The sequence below is a fragment of the Thermochaetoides thermophila genome (assembly GCF_000221225.1).
Source record: "Thermochaetoides thermophila DSM 1495 unplaced genomic scaffold scf7180000011806, whole genome shotgun sequence".
NCBI lineage: Eukaryota > Fungi > Ascomycota > Sordariomycetes > Sordariales > Chaetomiaceae > Thermochaetoides > Thermochaetoides thermophila.
The window spans coordinates 2421540-2441927 of NW_006383023.1; the positions used below are offsets into that span (position 1 = coordinate 2421540).

Sequence of the window (20388 nt, forward strand, 5' to 3'; positions counted from 1 at the left end):
AGATGCATTCTCTTCTCTCTCTCTTCTCTCTCTCTTTCTCTCTCTCTCTCTCTCTCTCTGTGTGTGTGTGTGTGTGTATGTGTGTGTGTGCGCAAACAGGCCCAAAGGGAGAGTTGATGACACCACATGGAACTCCAAGGGGAGGGCGCCCTGTGCTCGTTGTGGTTTCTCACTCCTTACCAGAGGAAAACACAGACAGACACACACACGTACATACATTGACCAGGACATAAGCAACACTACACAGTAGGAAGAGGACCGCGGACTTGGGGAGGTATATGTCATAAAAGTGTATGCATACATCAGACACCATGTATGCTCTTCCAGTGACTACGGCCTAACGAAAAGGGAGTCGACTATTCTTGCCAAAGGCTCAACACCGAACCCACAAGATCAATCCCCCGTGTCTTAAGCTTAAAAGTATATCGGAATACACTAGATATTTCAAGGGCACAGGGGCTGGACTCGCAAAGGCAGGCAGGCGACGGCGGCTCCCTTCCCGTTTCACTGAATAGGTCCTGATTTGAATTGAATCAGGCATGTAGTTGAGTTACAGCTAGTGTGATGGGCTGGTTGTTCAAAGTTGTCTGTTGTTATATAGGATGTTTGTCGATGCCCCCCAACGCTCGATCCACGGAACAAACAACACAGCATCACCAAAAAGGCATTTCCATTGGTACCAACCTTTGACCGGAAGGACACAGCGTTACCCAGCAACAAGACGGACCATCTGTTTTAATCCAAACAAAAAAAAAAAAAGCTCACCGGCCAACTCGCCAGAGGTGACCAGCTACGAAAACCCTCGCCAGGGTTTTACTCCGGGAGACGCGGCTCTACCTACGTATACGCAGGAGGGCTTGTCCTTTGCTCGAAAGAGAAGAGGGGCGCCTCTTTTCGAGTCGGGCAGATGCAGGATCTATCCGGGAGTCGAACACCCAACGTTCTTGAGGTGAGTTGAGTGCTCAGACTCCTCGGACGCAGGTTGAACTTTTCCTGCGCCGCCGCCCACTCCCACTGAGGCATTGAACCTCTGTGGGAGGGGCTGTTGGAGGGAGAGTGCAGAGGATGGTTATAAAGGGGGGCAGGGGGGATTGTGGGGGGTCAAGGGAGAGAAGGAGAGAGAGGGGGGGGGAAAGGGGGGAGAGTGAGTGAAACGATGCCATGGGGGAGGGGTATGGATGCCGGTGAGAGGAAAGGATCGGCACTCATTGAGGAACAATGATCACACCACACCACAGCGGCTGAGGGTTGGCGAGCATGGGTTGCTTGGTTTCGAAGAGACGAGGCGTGTAGCAAGCAGAATGGCTGCTGTGATATTGAGAGAGGGCCAATAGATGGGGAGAGAGGCAAGCAAACGGGGGTGTAAGTCGAGAATGTGATGGGTGCTGGAGGTGCTTCTTGGGAAGAGGTTATCAATTAGCAATCAATTAGCAGTTAGCACAATGGGCAATCATGGTCAATGCTGAAATAACCAAATGACAAGTCAGATCGAAAAAAAAAAACAAGAAAAAAAAAGAGACACATCAGCAAGAAAAAAGCTCAAATAAGTTTTAATGACAGTTGTGAGTTCAGCTCTCAGCCTGAGAGTGAAGTTCACAGTGGACCCCAGTCCCACTGCGCACGGACCACCACGCGTTGAACCTTCCAGAGTCCGTGTCGCGGCAGCAACGCCAAAAAGTCCAAATTCAAGTCCAAAACCCATCAACCAAAATCCCACCAACCGCCATCTTCGCGGCTCGATTACGACCTCAATTCCACCTTCCTAACTATTGAATCTCACAAACCTACCGAGTCGCGAGTACTTAATCGATTAAAACCAAGCATGGTCCAAATCAGCGAGGTCCGCGGCAACACCCGCGACCACCGCACGGCCGCCCACACGCACATCAAAGGGCTTGGCCTCAACTCGTCGGGCATCGCCGAGAAGCAAGCGGCCGGTTTTGTCGGGCAATGCGCGGCGCGAGAAGCATGTGGCGTAGTCGTCGACCTGATCAAGGCACACAAGATGGCAGGCCGCGGCGTGTTGCTCGCGGGCGGCCCGGGCACCGGCAAGACGGCGCTGGCTCTGGCAATCTCCCAGGAGCTGGGCACCAAGATCCCGTTTTGTCCGATTACCGGCAGTGAGATCTACTCGACTGAAGTCAAAAAGACGGAGGTGTTGATGGAGAATTTTAGACGGGCGATTGGGTTGAGAGTCAGGGAGACTAAGGATGTGTATGAGGGCGAGGTGACGGAGATGACGCCGGAGGAGGCGGAGAACCCGTTGGGCGGGTACGGAAAGACGATTAGCACCCTGCTGATTGGGCTCAAGAGCGCCAGAGGTCAGAAGAAGCTACGCCTGGATCCAAGCATTTACGAAGCGATTCAGAAGGAGCGTGTGCAGGTCGGCGATGTGATTTACATTGAGACGAATACGGGCGCGTGCAAGCGTGTGGGGAGGTCGGATGCGTATGCAACGGAGTTTGATCTTGAGGCGGAGGAGTACGTGCCGATTCCCAAGGGCGAGGTGCACAAGAAGAAGGAGATTGTGCAGGACGTGACGCTGCATGATCTTGATGTGGCGAATGCGCGCCCCCAGGGTGGCCAGGATATCATCTCCATGATGGGCCAGCTCATGAAGCCCAAGATGACGGAAATCACGGACAAGCTGCGCATGGAGATCAACAAAGTCGTGCAGAAATATATTAACCAGGGCGTGGCGGAGCTGATTCCGGGCGTTCTCTTCATCGATGAGGTATGCTTCTGCCCTCAAGTCTCTCATACACACACAAGGCTAACGACTGCAGGCGCACATGCTCGACATCGAGTGCTTTACCTACCTGAACAAAGCCCTGGAGTCCCCTATCGCCCCGATCGTGGTGCTCGCCTCGAACCGTGGCATCGCGACGATTCGTGGCGCCGACGACCTCAAGGCGGCGCACGGCATCCCTCCCGACTTCTTGCAGCGCCTGCTCATCATCCCGACGCACCCGTATGAGCCGGACGAGATCCGGCGCATCGTGCGCATCCGCGCCCAGACCGAGGGCGTGCAGCTGACGGATGCCGCCGTCGATCGGGTTGCCGAGCATGGAGTGCGCATTAGTCTGCGGTATTGTCTGCAGCTTTTGGCGCCGGCGAGGTGAGTCTAGTATCTGTAGTTTGTCTCGGACTTATTAGGAGAGAGGCTGACACCAAAGGAAAAAAAAAATAGCATCCTCGCCCGCGTGAACGGTCGTACCCAGGTCGACGTACAGGACATCGCCGAGGCCGAAGAGCTGTTCCTGGACGCGCGCCGCAGCGCCAATATCCTGACCAGCACCGGCGAGTCCGGCGGCCTGCATGGATTCATCTCATAAGTCCATAATAATCCACAAGTTTAATGCATCATCGTCACACGTTTTCTAGGTAACGCTTAATTCGTCACAACTTTTTTCTTTCTTCGCTTACGAAATGAACTGAACTGGAATGGATGGATGTACGTATGATTGATAGAGAGAGTTTTTCTTCTCTATGACAGATGAATTCAGGGAAAGAGGGTTTCCTGATGGCAGGCAGGGTTGGGAAAAACAAATAAAGAAAAAACAAGAAGTGCTTCATACACGAGGTATAACAAAACTGCCTTGTTGATACTTGACCTAGATAGTCCGGGTTGGTGATGGAGTTGGTTTGCGGCGGATGGCTGGCGCTTTGCTTGCTATACATACCTGATGAGAAATTATTTACTGCTGCTTACGGAGTACGTACTGCGTACCCCTATTGACTTTTATTTTTTTTTCTCCTGTTCTCTCCGGGTCAATTGCTGTCTACTGTTATCGGGTTCGATGATGTTGGCTTCGTTGGCGCGGCTCGAGGCAATTGTTGGCACTACTATTGTTGATTGCCGATAGAGCTGCTCGTTGGGAGCTGCCATGGGGAGTTCCTTTGCTATTCTATTACATTCTTCGTGGAAGAATGTGTCGCCGTTCCACTGGGCGCCAACAGCTTTGTTGCCGCTCACTCTCTAGACAAGGAGATTCAATAATGCTGATAGCGGTTACACAAGCACACACACGCGACTCGTTGTTGTTCCACCACTTCCGAGCATGTGGATGGCCTGGATAGTTCAGATAATCTATGGACGTTAAACGGTAGAAAAAGGCGACGCCAACTTACCGTAATCGCTGAGGGACATGGAATGGATTCGGAAAAACTCCGATCGAACCAGATTCCACGCACGAGAGGACAAGTGCCGGGGAGAAGGGAGGGGAGGGGGAAGGGGGGGGGGGAAGAAGGAAAGAGGGCAAAGCACCTCTTCTGGTAAGCAAGGGGTTGCTCAAGCACCGATTTGCTGCGAGAACTGAGGCAGGCAGACAGGCAGACAGGCATGACACAAGCAAGCGGCATCGAAGACGTCTGACATGCGCAAGCAAGCAAGCAACAAAACGTTGCTGCGGGCTGCTGGTTGCAGCGTGGCTTGGACTGCCCGATTCGGTGGCTGTTGCAGGCTGTTTGGTTGGAGGCGCCCTTTGTTTTCAGAGAAGCTTGCTTGTACTTATGCTTGCTCGCAGTTGTTTTTAGCTGGATTCGAGAAACAACCGTTGTCTTTTTTGTATGTGCCTATCAGGAAGGGAATTAGGTTACTGGGTTCGATGCATTCTTGCATTTCACAGCCTCTTGGCTCCGTCTGCTGGTTGGATGGCGTAACGGCAATGGTTGATCCGCGCAGGGCACGTCACTCAATGGAGAGGGAGGGGGGGGGGGGGAAGAGAGAACAATGATGCTGTTGATTTTTGTTCTTTCGGATGTTCTCATGCTAGGGCGGCGCAGAGATGGGGGATAATAGATGGGTGACTGTGACGGATAAGGTATTGATTGTCACTGTCATTGTCTTCCTATGGCTTGGTGCCTGGGTATCTCTGTCAATGGTTTGTATGGGCTGGAGGATGGTGATGATATCTGTGATGTTATCAGTTGGTCAACGGTTGGATTTTGCCAGCCGACGTTAGTGATTGACCATAGAGGAAAAAACTTTGCTCAACTTAGATTTCTCATATCCCACGTCTTGTTAGCAGAGCTAATTGCTCTGTCCTCTCTCGAGATTCTGATCCAATTTCGTCGGGCAGGCGAACCTGATACCCTCTCCTCAAACCGACCGACAGACTGTTGGTTATAGTCGACCCCAACGCAACCTAATTCCATTGCTTTACTAGGCGCGACCCAGAAAAAAGATACTGTTCCTGTTCTTGTTGTTGTCTCCCTGGTAGTACCGGGACCCCTGCCATACGTCCTGGAGTTGCCGCGAACGGAATGAGGAGCAAACGCGCTGCGGACAAAGAAAACTGTATTGGTATACCCCAATACCCTTCCCTTCTCTGCCCCCCTCCCCCCCCCCCCCAAAAAACCACACATACACACAACGGCGCAACAGAGAGAGTAGGGGAACCAGATTCCAGAGTATGGCATGCGTCCCCCGCTTGCGGCGCATTCCCGAGACATGCGCTGTTCGTCTTTTTTATTGATGGGTTGGTGAGCCAGTGATGGTGGTTGTGGTTGACGGTCGGTCTGCGATCGTTGATGGTGTTGGGAGAATGGAAATGTGTTGGTTTGACTGTCCGGGATGCTGTCATTGGTTATCACATCGTCCTTCATCAAAACTCCAGCCTGAGTTGTGAGATTACTATCTGGATGGTCATGATGAAGGGAGCGGATGACAATGGCATGGATCCATGCTCCAAGCTTTCATGGCGGCCACGGCAGGGGTCTAAATTGATGAAGGATGTCATTCATTCATTCATTGATGCTGCTTCAGCTGTTAATCCATTCATTATTCTCCCGCAGCCTGCTCACATCCATCCATCCGTTCGTTGACAACCCTTTTTCTTCTCTTCTCCCACCGTCCGAGAATACTCCCTCCCGTCCGTCTGCCGTTCTGTTGGTTGTTTACCGGCTACGGCTAGAATCCTCCTTAATTCCTGTCTGTCTACCCGCCCGGCAGCAGCAACAACGGTTGAGGAAGAGGAACCGTGGACATGGGACGGAGAGAAGGGGGGGAGGGTTGCTGTGTGGATACATGGGATTATACATGTCAACCAGAACCACATACAACAAAGAGGCTGCTGCCACTTGCCCCAGAATTTCTCTTCCCCATCTGATGATTTATCACTTTTCTTTTCTCTTCTTGCATCTCTTACACACCAAACTTAACAAGCAATTCTGCTGCCCTTCTGCCTTGGCTTGCTTTGGCTGGCTGGTGAGCTGGCTTCTTTCCTTTCTCCTCTGTTCTCCTACGATCCACATTTGACAATCCATCATTGATCCGTCGTCCATCAGTTCGCAATTTGACACGAACGCAAATACTAATCCTTTATCCTTCCGTTCTGCTCGTCCTTACCTACCGACCTATCCACCGACGTACCTATCCACTCCATCCTCCTCACGACGCCATTCCAGACAAGACCAGACAAGTCAAGTTAACTCAGACACCTATTGATTAACCTTGATCTTGACAAGGACGACAGGTCCATCCGTCAGTCGGTCGGTCAGCCAGTGGGACAGTCTGCCTTTCTGTTTGGTCTTGGATCCTCTTTGACGTCGGTTGTGGTGTCTCTGTTCCTTCTTGTCTTTATCGTCGACTCGCTTGTTTTTTTTTTCTTTTGGAGTCTGATCATAATCTGAGAGATTAGAATCTCACTTTGTTATCACCATTGTTATCGTCGTCTGATAGGAAGTGTTGCCATCGACTTGTTTAGTCGGTTGGGTTAGGCAGGCAAGACGAGCCGGGTCTGTGTTGGTTTGCCTGGCTCGAGTTGTTCGGCATCGTGTTCAACAGCTCCGCAAGTAAGACCAGAGAAGATCGAGAGTTCATCGTCAACCATTTATCCGTTGACTGACTGACTGGATAGAACCATCAGGTCATTATCTCCTCTGGGTCTGACCTAGTCTCATAAATATCCTTGTCAACCTACCCGCGATCTCGACGATTGCACGACACCGACAAGCCCCATTGTTCCCTCGACAAGACCAGGAGGAAAAACAAAGCAACCAAAAATGACAGATACTAAGAACACCTCACCCTCTCCGTCCTCCTCCGGCCCAGTTACCCGCTTAGCAGCAGCAGCGGCCCGCTCCTCAGCGAGTAGTTCTCCCATAACTGCACGAACTCGCGAGTCAGGAGCTGTGGCTGCTTCGACTCCGGCTCCACCTCGACCCGACAGGGACCATTTCAGCCCTCCCTCGTCATCCTTTTCTGCACCAGACGAGGAGCTTGAGACACGAAGGAGGTGTGGTTCGTCTCCGTTTGCTTCGAGGAAAGGGGGGATGATTGTGCCGGGGGTTGGAAACCGCGAGCCGGCAACCGATTACGCTGCTACAAGCGCAGGCTCGTCTGCCATTGACACCACAATGGCCTCAAGCGCAAGCACAACTTATCAGTCAGCAGCGGGGCCGGGGGAAGCAATAAGTCAAAACCCCTTTCCCCAACCCCCCGGTCCCCTAACCCGCAAACGGGCCCATGCCGCATCGACTATCAACACCGAGGAAGCGAATCGCCAAGCAAAGGTTCATCATCAGCTGAGTCTGAACACACCCACAGGTGGTATGACTGCTACAGCTACGCCCAGCGCGGGGGGCACAACAACGGCGGAGGGGAATGATGGTGGGAGTAAGAATAGTCCCAGGCCTCTTGGGACGGCCACGGGGATGGGGCCGTTTGGTGAGGGGATTTGTCTTTGTACACCGGCGCCTAAGGTTCCTAGGCCTAGGAATGGTAAGTACTTGCATTTATAAGTCCTTCTTTTTCTGAGAAGGTTCGGGGGTTGGAGCTCACGGGTAAAAGCTTCGATGCCTGCACTCTAAGCCAACCCTAACCCCAACGCCAACCAACCACACTTCAACGCCTTCCCCCTGGAGTTCCCCCCAACCCCCCCCCCAAAAAAAACAATTCTTTTCAAGCAGACCACAGCTAACGAAAGCAGCATTCATCCTCTACCGACAACACCACCAAGCTGCAATAGTCCAAGCCAACCCCGGCTTAGCTAATCCAGAAATCTCGAAAATCATCGGCGAGCAATGGCGCGAAGAGCCCGAAGAATGCAAGCAGCAATGGAAGGCCCTGGCGGAGGAAGAGAAGCAGCGGCACCAGCGCCAGTACCCCGAGTATCGATATCAGCCGAGGAGGAATAACCGGTCTGGCACTGCGCAGGGGACCAAGGGGGTTGGTGTGGATAGTAAAGGCGAGGGGGAGAGGTGTCCGCGTTGTGGAGGGAGGAGTATCGGAGGTGGGGGGACGCCGAGAACGCCGAATACGCCTTTTCCTAGTGCGGGGAGTGTTAAGGGATTGGGGGTGAGGAAAGATAGGGAGGATGAGGGGGAGGATGGGGAGGGGAATAATAAGAAAAGGAGGGTGCTGAGTACGAGTACCAGTGGGAGTACTGAGTCCGGGTCAAGTTATGGACAGCAACAACAACAACAACAACAACAACAACAACAACAACAACAACAACAGCAGCAGCAGCAGCAGCAGCAGCAGCAGCAGTATGCGGGAGCGATATTCTCGCATTCAATGGCTACCCCAGGTTCTGGGGGGTTTTGCGGCCCTCTTCACCACTCTTCTCACTCATCTACTGTCTACAGTCAGCAGCACAGTTCGGCATACCCTTACCCATCAGCCTCTTCAAAACCCTACTACCCCTCTCCCTCCCCCTTCCAACACCACCAAACGCCGAATCTACTCCCCGGTCCATATTCACTCCTCCCCAGCACCACCCATGCCAGTCTCGTCCGCCTCGGCCTCAACAGCCCCCGTCTGACAGCGGGGTATGGCAGCAGCTCCTTCGAGAAAAGGATGCCCCCTCCCCCGCCGCCGCCGCCGCCAACTCCTTCTCCGTCATCCACGGTGGCAACTCCTTTCTCCAGAGAGCATCATTACCATTGTCAGCAGCAGCAGAGAGGGTATGGTTACCAGCTGTATCACACCCACACCCAGAGGGAGAGGGAGAACGAGGGGTACTCCTATCCGGGGGGCTATCAGTCGCAGCAGGGGATTTATCACGGGGCGTATGACGCACTGGGGTCGACTGGTACGCCGCTTCCTACCAAAACTCACACGACAACTTCTTCGTCAGCCGTTCATGGGCATGGACATGAACATGACCGAGGGTACGCCCTGCCCCCTCCTCCGCCAACACCCATCCCTCTCACTCCAGCAACAAGCAGCACCCCCAGGCGAGGTGAGCCTTACTACCAGCATCACAGGGGCAGTCTTTCCACGGCCGCTGCCTCCATCAGGGACCGGGATTATGACGGTCCCAGAGAGAGGGACAGGGAGAGAGAGTACGAAGACCTGCGCCTACCCCCCCTTCAGACAAGGGGGTTGCCCCGTCCTGAATTTCGGTCTGACTCACTATCGTCGGGATCGTCATCCTCTATCGGGGTGGTTCAGACTTCGGCGATGACGGCGATGGCGGGGCATAGCCCTGCTATTGCGACGGCTTCAGCTTCAGGTCAAAGTTCAGAACTGACTTTGCCCATTTTCATGAGCGGCAGCGGCAGCAGACCAAGGTCGAACTCCAGCTCAAGGGACACCTCTCGTTGTGCCAGCCCGGCCAGTGCTGTGTCGAGTGAGCATCGCGGTTCTGCCGCGAGTGTTGGGCTGGGGATCACGAACAACCCTACTCCTGATCCTAGTCACTTTAGCTTCAACACGATTTCATCAACATCAGCAGGGCAATTTGGTCCTCTTACGACAGCTAAATCAACAATCCCTCACGCTCCACGCCTCGGATTCGAGGATATCCCTCCCGCAAGCAGGATCCATGATCACGATCGCCACTCCACCAAGACCTCAATAATGTCCATACACTACCTTTCCAAACTCCGCGTTCTCTCCAAAATCGCCCCTCCTCTTTCCAACAACAACAACAACAACAACAACAACAACACCTCATGCGTCTCAGCGGCAGGCGACAAAACCCCTACCCCGACCCGCGGCCCCATCATTTCCATCGACGGCCCGGATGGGAACACGCGCAGGGCGGTCGCAAATCTAGTTGAGCAGGCGCTGAAGAGGGAGGCGGAGAGAGAAGGGTGGGCGGTGAAGTGCTGGAGGGGGAGTGAGAAGGTTGAGGAGACGTTGGAGGGGTATTTGAGGGTTGTTGGGGAGTGGCATGCGTGGGGGAGGGAGGTGGAAATGTGGGTTACTAATGGGGCTTTGATGGTACAGAGCGAGGGGCTCGAGAAGAAGGAGAAGAGGAGGAGTGTCTCGAGCGAGGGGTCTGGTGCGACGACTGAGTCTGGTTCTGGGTCTAAGGAGGGCGAGCAGGACGTCGAGATGGTGGATGCAAACACCAGCAAACCTTCCTACAGCCCTACTCCCCCCAACCTCATCTCCGACAGCCCCAACCTCCACATAGCCCTCCTCTCCACAGGTTACTCCCTAACCCTCTCGGACTTGCACTCCCTCTCTATCCCGATCCTCGACACCTACGCGCCAATCGATCACTGGCAGTGGATGGCGACCCTCTGGCGCGGCATCGTGGGACCCGATCTGGTAGTGTATGTGCAGGCTGTGGCAGACACAAAACAAGAGGGGGTAGAGATTGAGAGTAGCGGGGTGATTTGTGTGAAGGCTTCACAGAGAGGGGTGGGGGAGAGGTTGGGCAGGAGAGTCGGGTTTGAGGTGGTGGAGTGGGTTAAGGGGGTCGGGTGGGAGGGGAGGTTTTAGCTGATGAAGCAATGATGCCGGGTTTTGATTAAGACTGGGGATACTGAGATATTGAGATAGTTCGTTAAATGTGGGATAGCCGCCAGGTGTGGGATTATTGGTGTAGGGCTTCAAGGGTAGGAGATGATGTAGGGTAGATCTCGAAATATTTGTAGAAGTCGATTTGTTTGGATTACCTAAAGAGGGCTCAATTGACTCTATGTGGGAGCAAGTGAGCTGTGCAGTTTTTATATATATATAACAGAAGAGTTTTGAGACTTCCACAAAAAACCTCCTGATTCCATTGTTTACTTTTGTCAGGGGCTGACCGAGACTGAGAATGAGAAAGCCTGGTTTTCTTCGTTTCTATTTTCACTGCTTGAAATGAGTGTCAGGAAGCCTCAATCGCTGAAATCACATCAATGTCTTAGCCCCAACAAAAAATCTCTCTGTGTAACGTCTCACTAGCAAACGGCTTTTGTGCAACAAAGGAAAAAAAAAAAAAACCAAAAAGCAATGGCAAACACAGTTTCATACACAGTTTTATACCGTGTTCGTACCGTGTGGCCTTCCCAAGGCTCTCATAGCGGATGGTTACTTTCTTGGCACAGCTTACTAAGCGGTGTAACCTCCACGACACGACGACGCGCATCATCACATTAATCGCCACACCACAGCACCATTCCCGACTTCCAAACCAACAATCCTCTACTCCCCCAAGAAAAAAAAATAAAATTGTCAGAAAATCCCAATGCCCCCACCATGGACCTAGTTCCCGGCCTCCGCATCCAGCTCAGTGACGGGCGCACCGGCACCGTACGCTTCGTCGGGCACACCGCCTTCGCCCCCGACGAATGGGTCGGCGTTGAGCTCGACGAGCCGACCGGGAAAAACGACGGCAGCGTGCACGGCGACCGCTACTTCGACTGCGAGATGGGATACGGCATGTTCGTAAGGCCGAATAAAGTCGCTCCGTTGGTTGATGAGCCGGCGCCGCCACAGCAAGTGACAAGACCGCCGTCACGGCCGGCAATGGAGAAAGCGGGGAGGAAGCCGGGCAGTCGGCCGAGTAGTTTATCCAGTTCGACGATGGGGAAACCGCCTCCTCCAGATCCGAACTTGGCAAAGAGAATGTCGCTTAACGCTCCGAGTCCGAGTCCAGGACAACGTCCTTCGACGAATCGCCCACCGAGCGGGATCACGTCGCCGACAAAACAACTCGCAGGCACAGCCCCCTCCAGCAGAGTCCCCTCCCGCTCGACGACCCCCGCAAGCGGAAGCGGATTGGCAAAACCTGGTGCGTCGAGCGCAATGGGCGGCGGCATGCGACCCAGACCTCCGTCAACAAGTTCAAGAACAATGCCGCCCCCGCCGATACCCACTGCTAAACAACCCACGCGCGCGGCATCAGGACCGGCGAGTACAGCTCCCACGAGGACGTCAAGTGGCGGGGGAAACAAGCTAGCTGCGCCGAAGCCGGGAATCAGGGCCCCGGCTAGACATGCAACCTCCCCATCGCAGCAGTCTCTGTCCGGATCGGAGACTACCGCGAGGAAGTTGACCCGCGGAGGAGGGGCCAGTAGTGGGGATGAGCAGAGGTCACAAGCAACAAAGTTAAGTAGTGATGATGACGAGAGTTCGGTGCCGGTCAGTCCGGTGCAGACGAGGGCTGCTACGCTGGAGAAATTGTCGGTTGGAGGGGTTGAGAAGGGGGGACAAGGCAAGGCGCCTTCGGCGGGACGACCTTCGGCTGGACCGTCGCCTGCGCCGAGTATCACGGCTGCGCAAGCGCAGGCGTATCAGAAGGAGATTGAAGATTTGAAAGCCAAGCTGAAGGTGTTGGAGAAGAAGAGGATGGAGGATAGGGAGAAGCTGAACAGTCTTGAGAAAGTGAAGGGCGAACGAGACAAGTTTGAACGGATCATCCAAACGCTGCAGATCAAGTACCAGCCGCAGCAGGCGGAGATTGCCGAATTGCGAAGGCAGCTCAAGGAGGCGGAAATGCGGCTGCACAACGTGGAGGAGATGCAAGCGGAGCACGAGACGGCGATGGAGCTGGCGACGTTGGACAGGGAAATGGCGGAGGAAATGGCGGAGATGTACAAGACGGAGCTAGAGGCGCTGAAGCAGAAGACGGAGGAGCTGGAGCTGGAGGTGGAGATCTTAAGGGAGGAGAATGCTGAGTTGACGAAGGGCACGTCGCCCGAGGAGAGGCAGTCGGCGAGTTGGCTGCAGCTGGAGAAAACCAATGAGAGGTTGAGGGAGGCGTTGATTCGGCTGAGGGATTTGAGCCAGGAGCAGGAGGACGAGCTGAGGGCGCAGATCAGGAGTATGGAGGAGGATCTGAGAGAGTACGAGGCGGTTAAGGAGCAGTATGCTGTGTGCAAGGAGTCGTTGGCACGGAGTGAGGCTGCGGTTGAGGACCTGCGCGAGCAGCTTAACAATGCCCTCGGCGCGGAGGAGCTGATCGAGAGTCTGACGGAGCAAAACATGAACCAGGCGGAAGAGATCAAGGAGCTCCGCGCCATCATCGACGACCTCGAGGCCCTCAAAGAAATCAACGACGAGCTCGAAATCAACCACATCCAGAACGAGAAGGAAATGCAGGAAGAAATTGAGCTCAAGGACGCTATCATCGTCGAGCAAGCCCGGCAGGCCGCCCAGCAAAAAGAGGCCATGGAAGACATGGAGTATACGCTGTCTCGCTTCCGCGAGCTGGTCACCTCCCTGCAGTCCGACCTTGAAGACATGCGCGCCTCGCACGCCGTGACGGAACATGAGTCCGAGCAGCTCGCCTCCCGCTCGCGCGCCATGATGGACCTCAACATGAAACTGCAAATCTCGGCCGCCAAAGCCCAAGCCAAAGCCATCGACCTCGAGCTCCGCCGCATGGAGGCCCAGGAGGCCGAGCAGCACCTCGATATTGTTAAGCTCTTCTTGCCAGACTCCTTCCAATCTGACCGCGACTCTGTCCTGGCTCTCCTCCGCTTCAAGCGTCTCTCCTTCAAGGCCAATCTCGTCGCTGGCTTCCTGCGCGAGCGCGTCAACTCGTTCGACTCGCCCGGCCACGAGGACGATGTCTTTGACGGCTGTGCCGCCATCGACCGCTTGACCTGGGTCGCGTGCATGTGCGACCGGTTTGTTGCTGCCATCTCGCGCTGCGATCTGGAGCAATTTGCTCGCTACGAGGGCGCGCTGTATGAGCTGGAGCCCGTCGAGCGCGCGCTGAACGCGTGGATCGATGGCTTGAGGAGAGACGATCTGAAGGAGAAGGCTTGCGCGGACGAGTTAACCCGCACCATGGCGCTGATGTCGCACTTGGGCGAGGTTCACTTTGCAGGCGATCTGCAGACCTTCGCGGACGACGTGCACATGCGTGCGCTGCTCATGCAAGCGCAGCTCGAGTCTGCGGCGGTCGCCCTCAACGCGGTCAAGTCCATGGTGCAGCGGGCAGTGCAGGTCGACGAGACCAACGATGAGGAGGGCGTTCTCGCGTCCCAGTTCGCGAAGCGCGTCGACGCCGCCGTGACCCAAACCCGCTCCGCCAAAGTCATCGCCCAGAAGACGGTGCGCGCGCTCGAGGATTTACGGGCCCGCAATTTGTCGCTCACCCCGGACTCCCTTGATGCCTTTGAGCAGGCCGAGTCTAATGCTGCCCAGCTGGCGGACATGTCCCGCCGGATTGGGGCGGATCTGCATAAATTCCTGCATGACGTCGACGCGCCGGCGGATTTTAAGGCGACGTATGTCGCGGTGCAGAATACCATCGCGCGCACACTCGACACCTCCGACTCTGACCCGCTCTCCTCCTATATGACAACACTGCGCGTCCTGACGGGGCAGATTACCGACTTATCAGCCCTCGCCACCGATTTGTCTCATACGGCCGAATTCGACCCATCTCCTACGCCCTGGTCCCTCCGGGCAGCGGAACTCCGTGCAGCCGCTACGGCCCCCGCTGACGCCGAGGCTCAACAAGCCCGCCTACGCGAGGAACTGGGGGCGCTCCGCAGACAGTTGGCGATCAGAGAGGAGGATTTGTCAACTGCTGTGGTCAAGATTGAGACGCTGGAGGCCAGAGCCAGGGATGCCGCGGCTAGGGCAGTGAAGGCTAAAGAAGTGGAATTGGAGCTTGAGAAAGTGAGGGGGGAGTTGGCGCAGACGGCGGAGGTTGTGGCGACGTTGGAGAGGGAGGTGAAGGTGCTGGAGGGGGAGAGGGATAAGTGGAAGGCTGCGGCCGCGACGGCTGGGACGGCTAGGGCGGTTGCTGCGGGGGCGGCTAGTAAGGAGCAGCAGGTTGTTAGTGCTGCTGCTGTTAAGGAGCTGGAGAAGCTGAGAAGGGATGTGGAGGGTCTCCAGGCGGCGGTACGCTTCCTGCGCGAGGAGAATAGACGCGTCAGGGGGAGAGAGTGTGCCGGCATGGCGTGGCTTGCTGAGCCGCTTAGCAAACCCTCCTCTTCATCTACCAAGCTTGTGTCGGCCGAGCTGGCGGGTGAGGGGCGTGCGGTGTTAGGCGAGCTTATTAACCTTGCCACGAGGGCCAAGATCCCTGACCTTTCTGCGATGTCTGCCCGCCGCGGCGCTGCCGAAGGGGCGGAGGGCAAGGAGAAGGAGAAGGAGAAGGCCAAGATCGCTACCTGGCGTCCCGCCAACACAACTCCCTCCTACCAACTTGCGCGCGCGAAAGAGGAGTGGGCGGTCTGGCGCGAGTGGGAAAGGGATGTCTTGCGCAGGGGAAGGGAGTTGGTTGCTTTCGAACAGAGGAAAAAAGAGTTGGTTGGGTCGTTGGGCGGCGAGCGGGGTACTAAGGGTGACAGAGAAAGGAGGAGGGGGGTTGCGAGGTTGCAGATTAGGCTGCCCCCTGTTGGGGGAGCAAAGCAAGTGGGGAGGGAAGTGAGGATTTGGGAGGTTGAGGGGGGCCAGGAGTGGGAGGGGTTGGTTGCTGGGGCGAGGGTAGGGTTGTAGAATAATAGGGAGGGGAGTTGATGGGGATGATGTGTAAGGGCGAGGGGACAGGATTGATGATTCATGGTGAAGGAGCAGGATGATTCGAGTTGTGAATGCTCAAGTGTATATCACTATGAAGGGTGTATGTTTCTGGATACCCAGGTACTTATTATCATTATTCGTACTATTCTGCTCATGGATGGGTCTTGATGTTACTAGGAAGAGGGTGTCTAAGGTGTTTGGTAGAGAATGGTCATGATCTGGAACTTATTTCCGGGGCTCATTGTGTTTGTTCATGATGGTGCTTTTGTGAGATGTGAAGTTTATATCCAGCAACACTCGCAAATGAGTTATCCTGTGTCAATGCTATTTTCCGTCGGATGCTGTAGCCACGACAGGTTTGTGCCAAGATATAATTATGCAAATAAACACTCGCATGTTCCGTTATTCAGTTATTTCTTGGACCTAAGCCTCGCGGCTTAGGTTGCATATCAGCCTCTTAAGTGATCTTATAGTGACCGGAACCAGAAGAATATAATAAAACAAAATATAATCAACGAAGTCCTTGCCCAAAGGGGAATCAAATCCTGCACACTGCGCTCGTCTTGCCTTTGATTCTCCGGCCGAAGACAAGGTATTCATCCGCCGGGAATCGCCATTTCCGTGTGACATGACATGTTGGCAAAGTCGACTAGTGCTGACCAGAACTCTGGAGCCAAAAACCGGCCGGGGGAGACCCGAGCCCAAGGTTCTGGAATCGCCTCGAATGCTTCCCAGGCCAATGAGGTAATTTGCGGGCGAGTCCACTAGGCCCTGTACAGTTTGTTTGAGCGCGGATATGGTACGCCACTGATTCAGGTGCGCCCCCCCGCTGGCGGATGGCTCTGTAGCTTTTGCTCACCGAAGTTTATTTTGTTCTCCTCGCCAAGTAGGGTCGTTGGCGATTTTGCCCGTTGTAGTCAGAGAAGCGAAATGTGACAACCTATGTTAGCGCGGTTGTATGCTTCAACTTTTTGCCTCTGACAGGGGGATTATATGACTTCTCTTCTACAGCCACGGATTTCGACCAATAACACTGCATGACACTGTAGAGCTGCATCCGCTAGGCGCGCCAAGAACTGTTGGGGCTCCTGTGTCGTGTAAGCCGGATATATTTTTTTTTTTTGGATATATGTTACGACCAACAACAGCTCTATCCGGCAAAGTGGCTTCCGTGTTGCTAAAACTGATCAAAATAAAAGGGAGTGGTATTGCATCAGACTCGGATATCCGCCCCCAACAACAATCAAGCATTGGGAAGATGTTCCCCAACCTCCAAGGATGTTTACCCTCGACAGTGTGTGTGCTGTGAAGGAGGAAGGAAGGGAAGCCACAAAAGTATATGTGATGCATATAGATCCCAGGCAGGGCCGTCTGGCCGAAGAAGCTCTCCAGTTAGCATTAGTACAAACAGTTGCTTACCATCTAGTATCGACAACGGGCACTTTGGCTGTGTGAGAACTCTTGTCTCTCAGGTCCAAAGACCTGGCATCTCTCGAACCCATCTCAGGAGATCTGTCTGGATCGTCACAATTTAGAATTTGGCATATGCTAAACCTTTAGTTACTTGTTTATGAACGCTAATTACACTTTTACGAACCTAGCAGCTATACCAATTTCGATTAGGAGTACCCGAAGAGCGCTGATATCATCTCATCGCGGCCTAAATTTACAGTGTATAACGCAAATTACTGGTGCGTACGTCAATATCTCTCACCACTGCCCCAAGGAAATGACTATGGAGAGGTTCGAAACTAGGAATGAAAAGCTGTGATGAAGCAAATTCGTCTTGCAGCCCCGCAAACCTCGCAGCGTCTTCAGGGAGAAACGAATGATTGGCTGACCCAATCCCATGGGACCTGGGACTTGTCAGTGACTGCGCTTACCTGGTTCCCTATTATGCGTGATCAGCAGGACCCCAAAAATCGATATCACTTGGTCTCGACTGATGTGGATAAGAAATGCAGATCGGGAACCGAGATCTCGCACAGACTCCCGGCGAAAGTGCGGCTCAGGGACCTTCTCAGAAATTGGAATTGGAAACGGGCTCAACCGATCACTTTGTTGGTGATTGGGGACGTCGGGCTTCTTATTTTTTTTTTTTTTTAGAATCCATGTCCCTTATACTGAAGCAATCAGATGATTCTGCTGGGGGATTTCTACCCTCAATATTTCCATTCGCGCCCTGCGCCTATGTACCTGGCCTGGTAAAGGATACAGAACGTTTCAACCATTATGCGTACTTGGCAGGTACTGTTGAAATTTCCTAGTGATGCGCTACCGAATGGCCAAGCAAGGTAAGGGTGTAGCTGGAAGGGACGCCATGATGCGGAGCCGGACACCGATTTTATCAGAGCAACCAGAACGATGGTTCAGTCGGGCTGTTCCGATGTTTCATCTCAACGGGCAACGGTTGGAGCAACCGCCCACATCCCACAGCCCTCCAATAGGCGTCCGATGGAATACGATAGCCTCAATTTATGGGAGTCGAGAGCTGATGGTCTCAACGTCAAAAAAAATGGCCGTAGCGGGAATTGCGCTAGCACATGGTTGTGCAACATACCTCCTGTACCTCCAGGTTCGAGACGGGAAAGGCGGACAACATCTCGAGAGGGGGAGGGCGCCCAGTAATAATGATACTACTGGAGTCAGGCCTATCATGCAACTGCGTAATCTCTCTTGCTTTGAGGCGTTGGTCATCAGTTTCTCCTGTTGACTTGTGGCGTGCAGCCGAAGTTTGAGGACAACAATAAGCGGTGTGATGAATAGCCAAATTACTTGAATTAGCGATGCAAAATTATCAATCACTAAAGATGAAGGATTGATGACTGGATCAATTGGAAGGATTTCGAGATAACAAGCTGCTGGGAATATCGGTGAAGAAAGCGTAGATAGGCGTATTCCCAACTTTTTCTTTTTTTTTTTTTTTCCCTCCAGAACCAATTCTGGTCGAAAGGTGATAGATGGGAAGATGAATTCTACAACTTGCCAGGGAGGTTCAAATAAGCTTCGTTCCAACTACTAGGCTGCTACCCTGATCGCGCTACCGAAGATCCTATATGAGTGTTAGCAGGCGACTTTGGAGAGGGGCCCTAATCAACCCTACACCTTAACCTGCGGTTTTCAGTCTCATATCAAAATTCTTTGGTCAGGACACATCTGGAAAACTAAGACATGCATCATATACTCACTGAGACTACTTGTTCGCTCCGAAAGTGGCTGCTTGGTATTTACTTGTGATGTCGTTAAGCATACAGTGTTCGCGAAGTTATGCACTGGTGACCAAACCTGCGGTGCAGTGGCATCATGGCCCACTTCTATCGGAGAGTCCGAGCCAAGCTCTACGCCCCAGACGCCGTAGCTCCCAGAGAGAGGGCCTGGCTGGATGCCTTGAGCTGCCTGATGCAGACGAGACCAGCTTTTGTGCAGGGATGTCTAGTAGCAGGGGCATTGTGGGATTAGTTTGTGTTGCCTCTGATCCCGCAATTTGTCACCGGGTTATACCGACATTTGTCGACGTGATGAAATCCAAAGCACTTGGTGCAAGTATAGATACGGGGTTTGCGAGGGAGAAATTTGGCTGGCTCGGATCCAAACGCCGAGAATGGAGAGACCTTGTGTTCGAGAATGACTAAATAGGAGCCTGGGGTATAAAGGCGGTGGCGGACTTGCGCTTTCTGTTCAATGGCCACTTCACCCTCCTCAGCAATGAGAGGCTCCGTCGGGCAATCACTGCCATCATATATGCCTTGATCGTTTTGGGGGCATTCGAACAGGAGGCAAGCATATGTTACCGTTTTGGGTTCATTGCAGAAGCCATAGGCTGCAGCCTGCTGCGCGAGTTGATCTCTGAGAGAGCTCTTCGAAAAGTTCAATACAGAAACCTGACTTGAACGGGTAAAAACTCCAGAGATATCAGCGTCTTTGAATGATGAGGGCGGTTGTCTTTGAGCGCGCCTGTAGTGTTGATCTGATCGGTTGCTGGGTTAGGGTTCATGGTTTGTTAGTCCTGGAGCGCTTGGGAGTATGTACGTGATCCTTGGTGATTTTCAGAAGACTGTGGAGTCCTGGACTGTTACCGGCCGTCCTGGAAGACACTTCTGGCTTTGTAGCGCTAGGTCGTTCGAGAGTGAGGATGGTGGAGGAGAAGGCCGGGTGCTGACCATCTGCCCAGGCAGGCCGCCTGGGCAAGGAAAGAGTGAAGCTTTGAGATGAGGGGCTTTGCGACCGTCTTCTCGATCTGTTCAGGAGAGGCTCTTCTCAACGTTCTCATTCGCGGCATAGAGTTTTTCGGCGACAGAGACGAGGGCATTGATTTCTTTGACGTCCCTAGCCTTTCGTAGGGCCGGGATGGATGACGGCTGGCGGGTGGGCTGCTCGGGGTAACCGCTCCTGATTGGTTGATCCCGCAAACTTTTCCTCTGATTGGTCTGTTTCAAGAACCCGACGTTACGGTCCTGGATGGTTGGTTGCGTTGGCATTGTGCCACCCAATCAGATCCATATCTGGGACGACAGCCTCCCAAGTATACGGTGCAAAAAGGACACCAAAACAGGTACCTATGGTTGGCGTCTTGGACAGCCTGGCGCCCCATTGTCTTGATGATGACGTTCCTGTGCTGCAGCTGGGTGAGGGCGAGCCTTGAAATCGTTGATCTCTGCGTAGTAAAAAATAGTAGAAAACGTAGGTATATGCTTGCTCTCGTAAGTAGCACCTCTCCAAAACCTGCGGAAAGGAATGTCGCC

General features: G+C 53.7%; 4 protein-coding genes across 4 annotated transcripts; 3 read left to right on the forward strand and 1 right to left on the reverse strand.

Moving 5' to 3' along the window:
- Positions 1–1822: 1822 nt before the first annotated feature.
- CTHT_0006820 (uncharacterized protein) lies at positions 1823–3335 on the forward strand (the record flags this gene model as incomplete). The annotated part of the gene is made up of 3 exons (XM_006691150.1): positions 1823–2734; positions 2787–3118; positions 3191–3335. The coding sequence occupies 3 exons, from the start codon at positions 1823–1825 to the stop codon at positions 3333–3335; spliced, it is 1389 nt and encodes a 462-aa protein (XP_006691213.1).
- A 3670-nt stretch (positions 3336–7005) lies between these two features.
- On the forward strand, positions 7006–10678 carry CTHT_0006830 (putative mating type protein; the record flags this gene model as incomplete). Its single annotated transcript, XM_006691151.1, has 2 exons — positions 7006–7723; positions 7932–10678. 2 exons carry the CDS (start codon positions 7006–7008, stop codon positions 10676–10678), a joined length of 3465 nt encoding a protein of 1154 aa, XP_006691214.1.
- A 741-nt stretch (positions 10679–11419) lies between these two features.
- CTHT_0006840 (uncharacterized protein) lies at positions 11420–15622 on the forward strand (the record flags this gene model as incomplete). Its single annotated transcript, XM_006691152.1, has 1 exon — positions 11420–15622. The coding sequence occupies one exon, from the start codon at positions 11420–11422 to the stop codon at positions 15620–15622; it is 4203 nt and encodes a 1400-aa protein (XP_006691215.1).
- Positions 15623–19887: 4265 nt separating this feature from the next.
- CTHT_0006850 (uncharacterized protein) lies at positions 19888–20124 on the reverse strand (the record flags this gene model as incomplete). The annotated part of the gene is made up of 1 exon (XM_006691153.1): positions 19888–20124. One exon carries the CDS (start codon positions 20122–20124, stop codon positions 19888–19890), a length of 237 nt encoding a protein of 78 aa, XP_006691216.1.
- Positions 20125–20388: the final 264 nt, after the last annotated feature.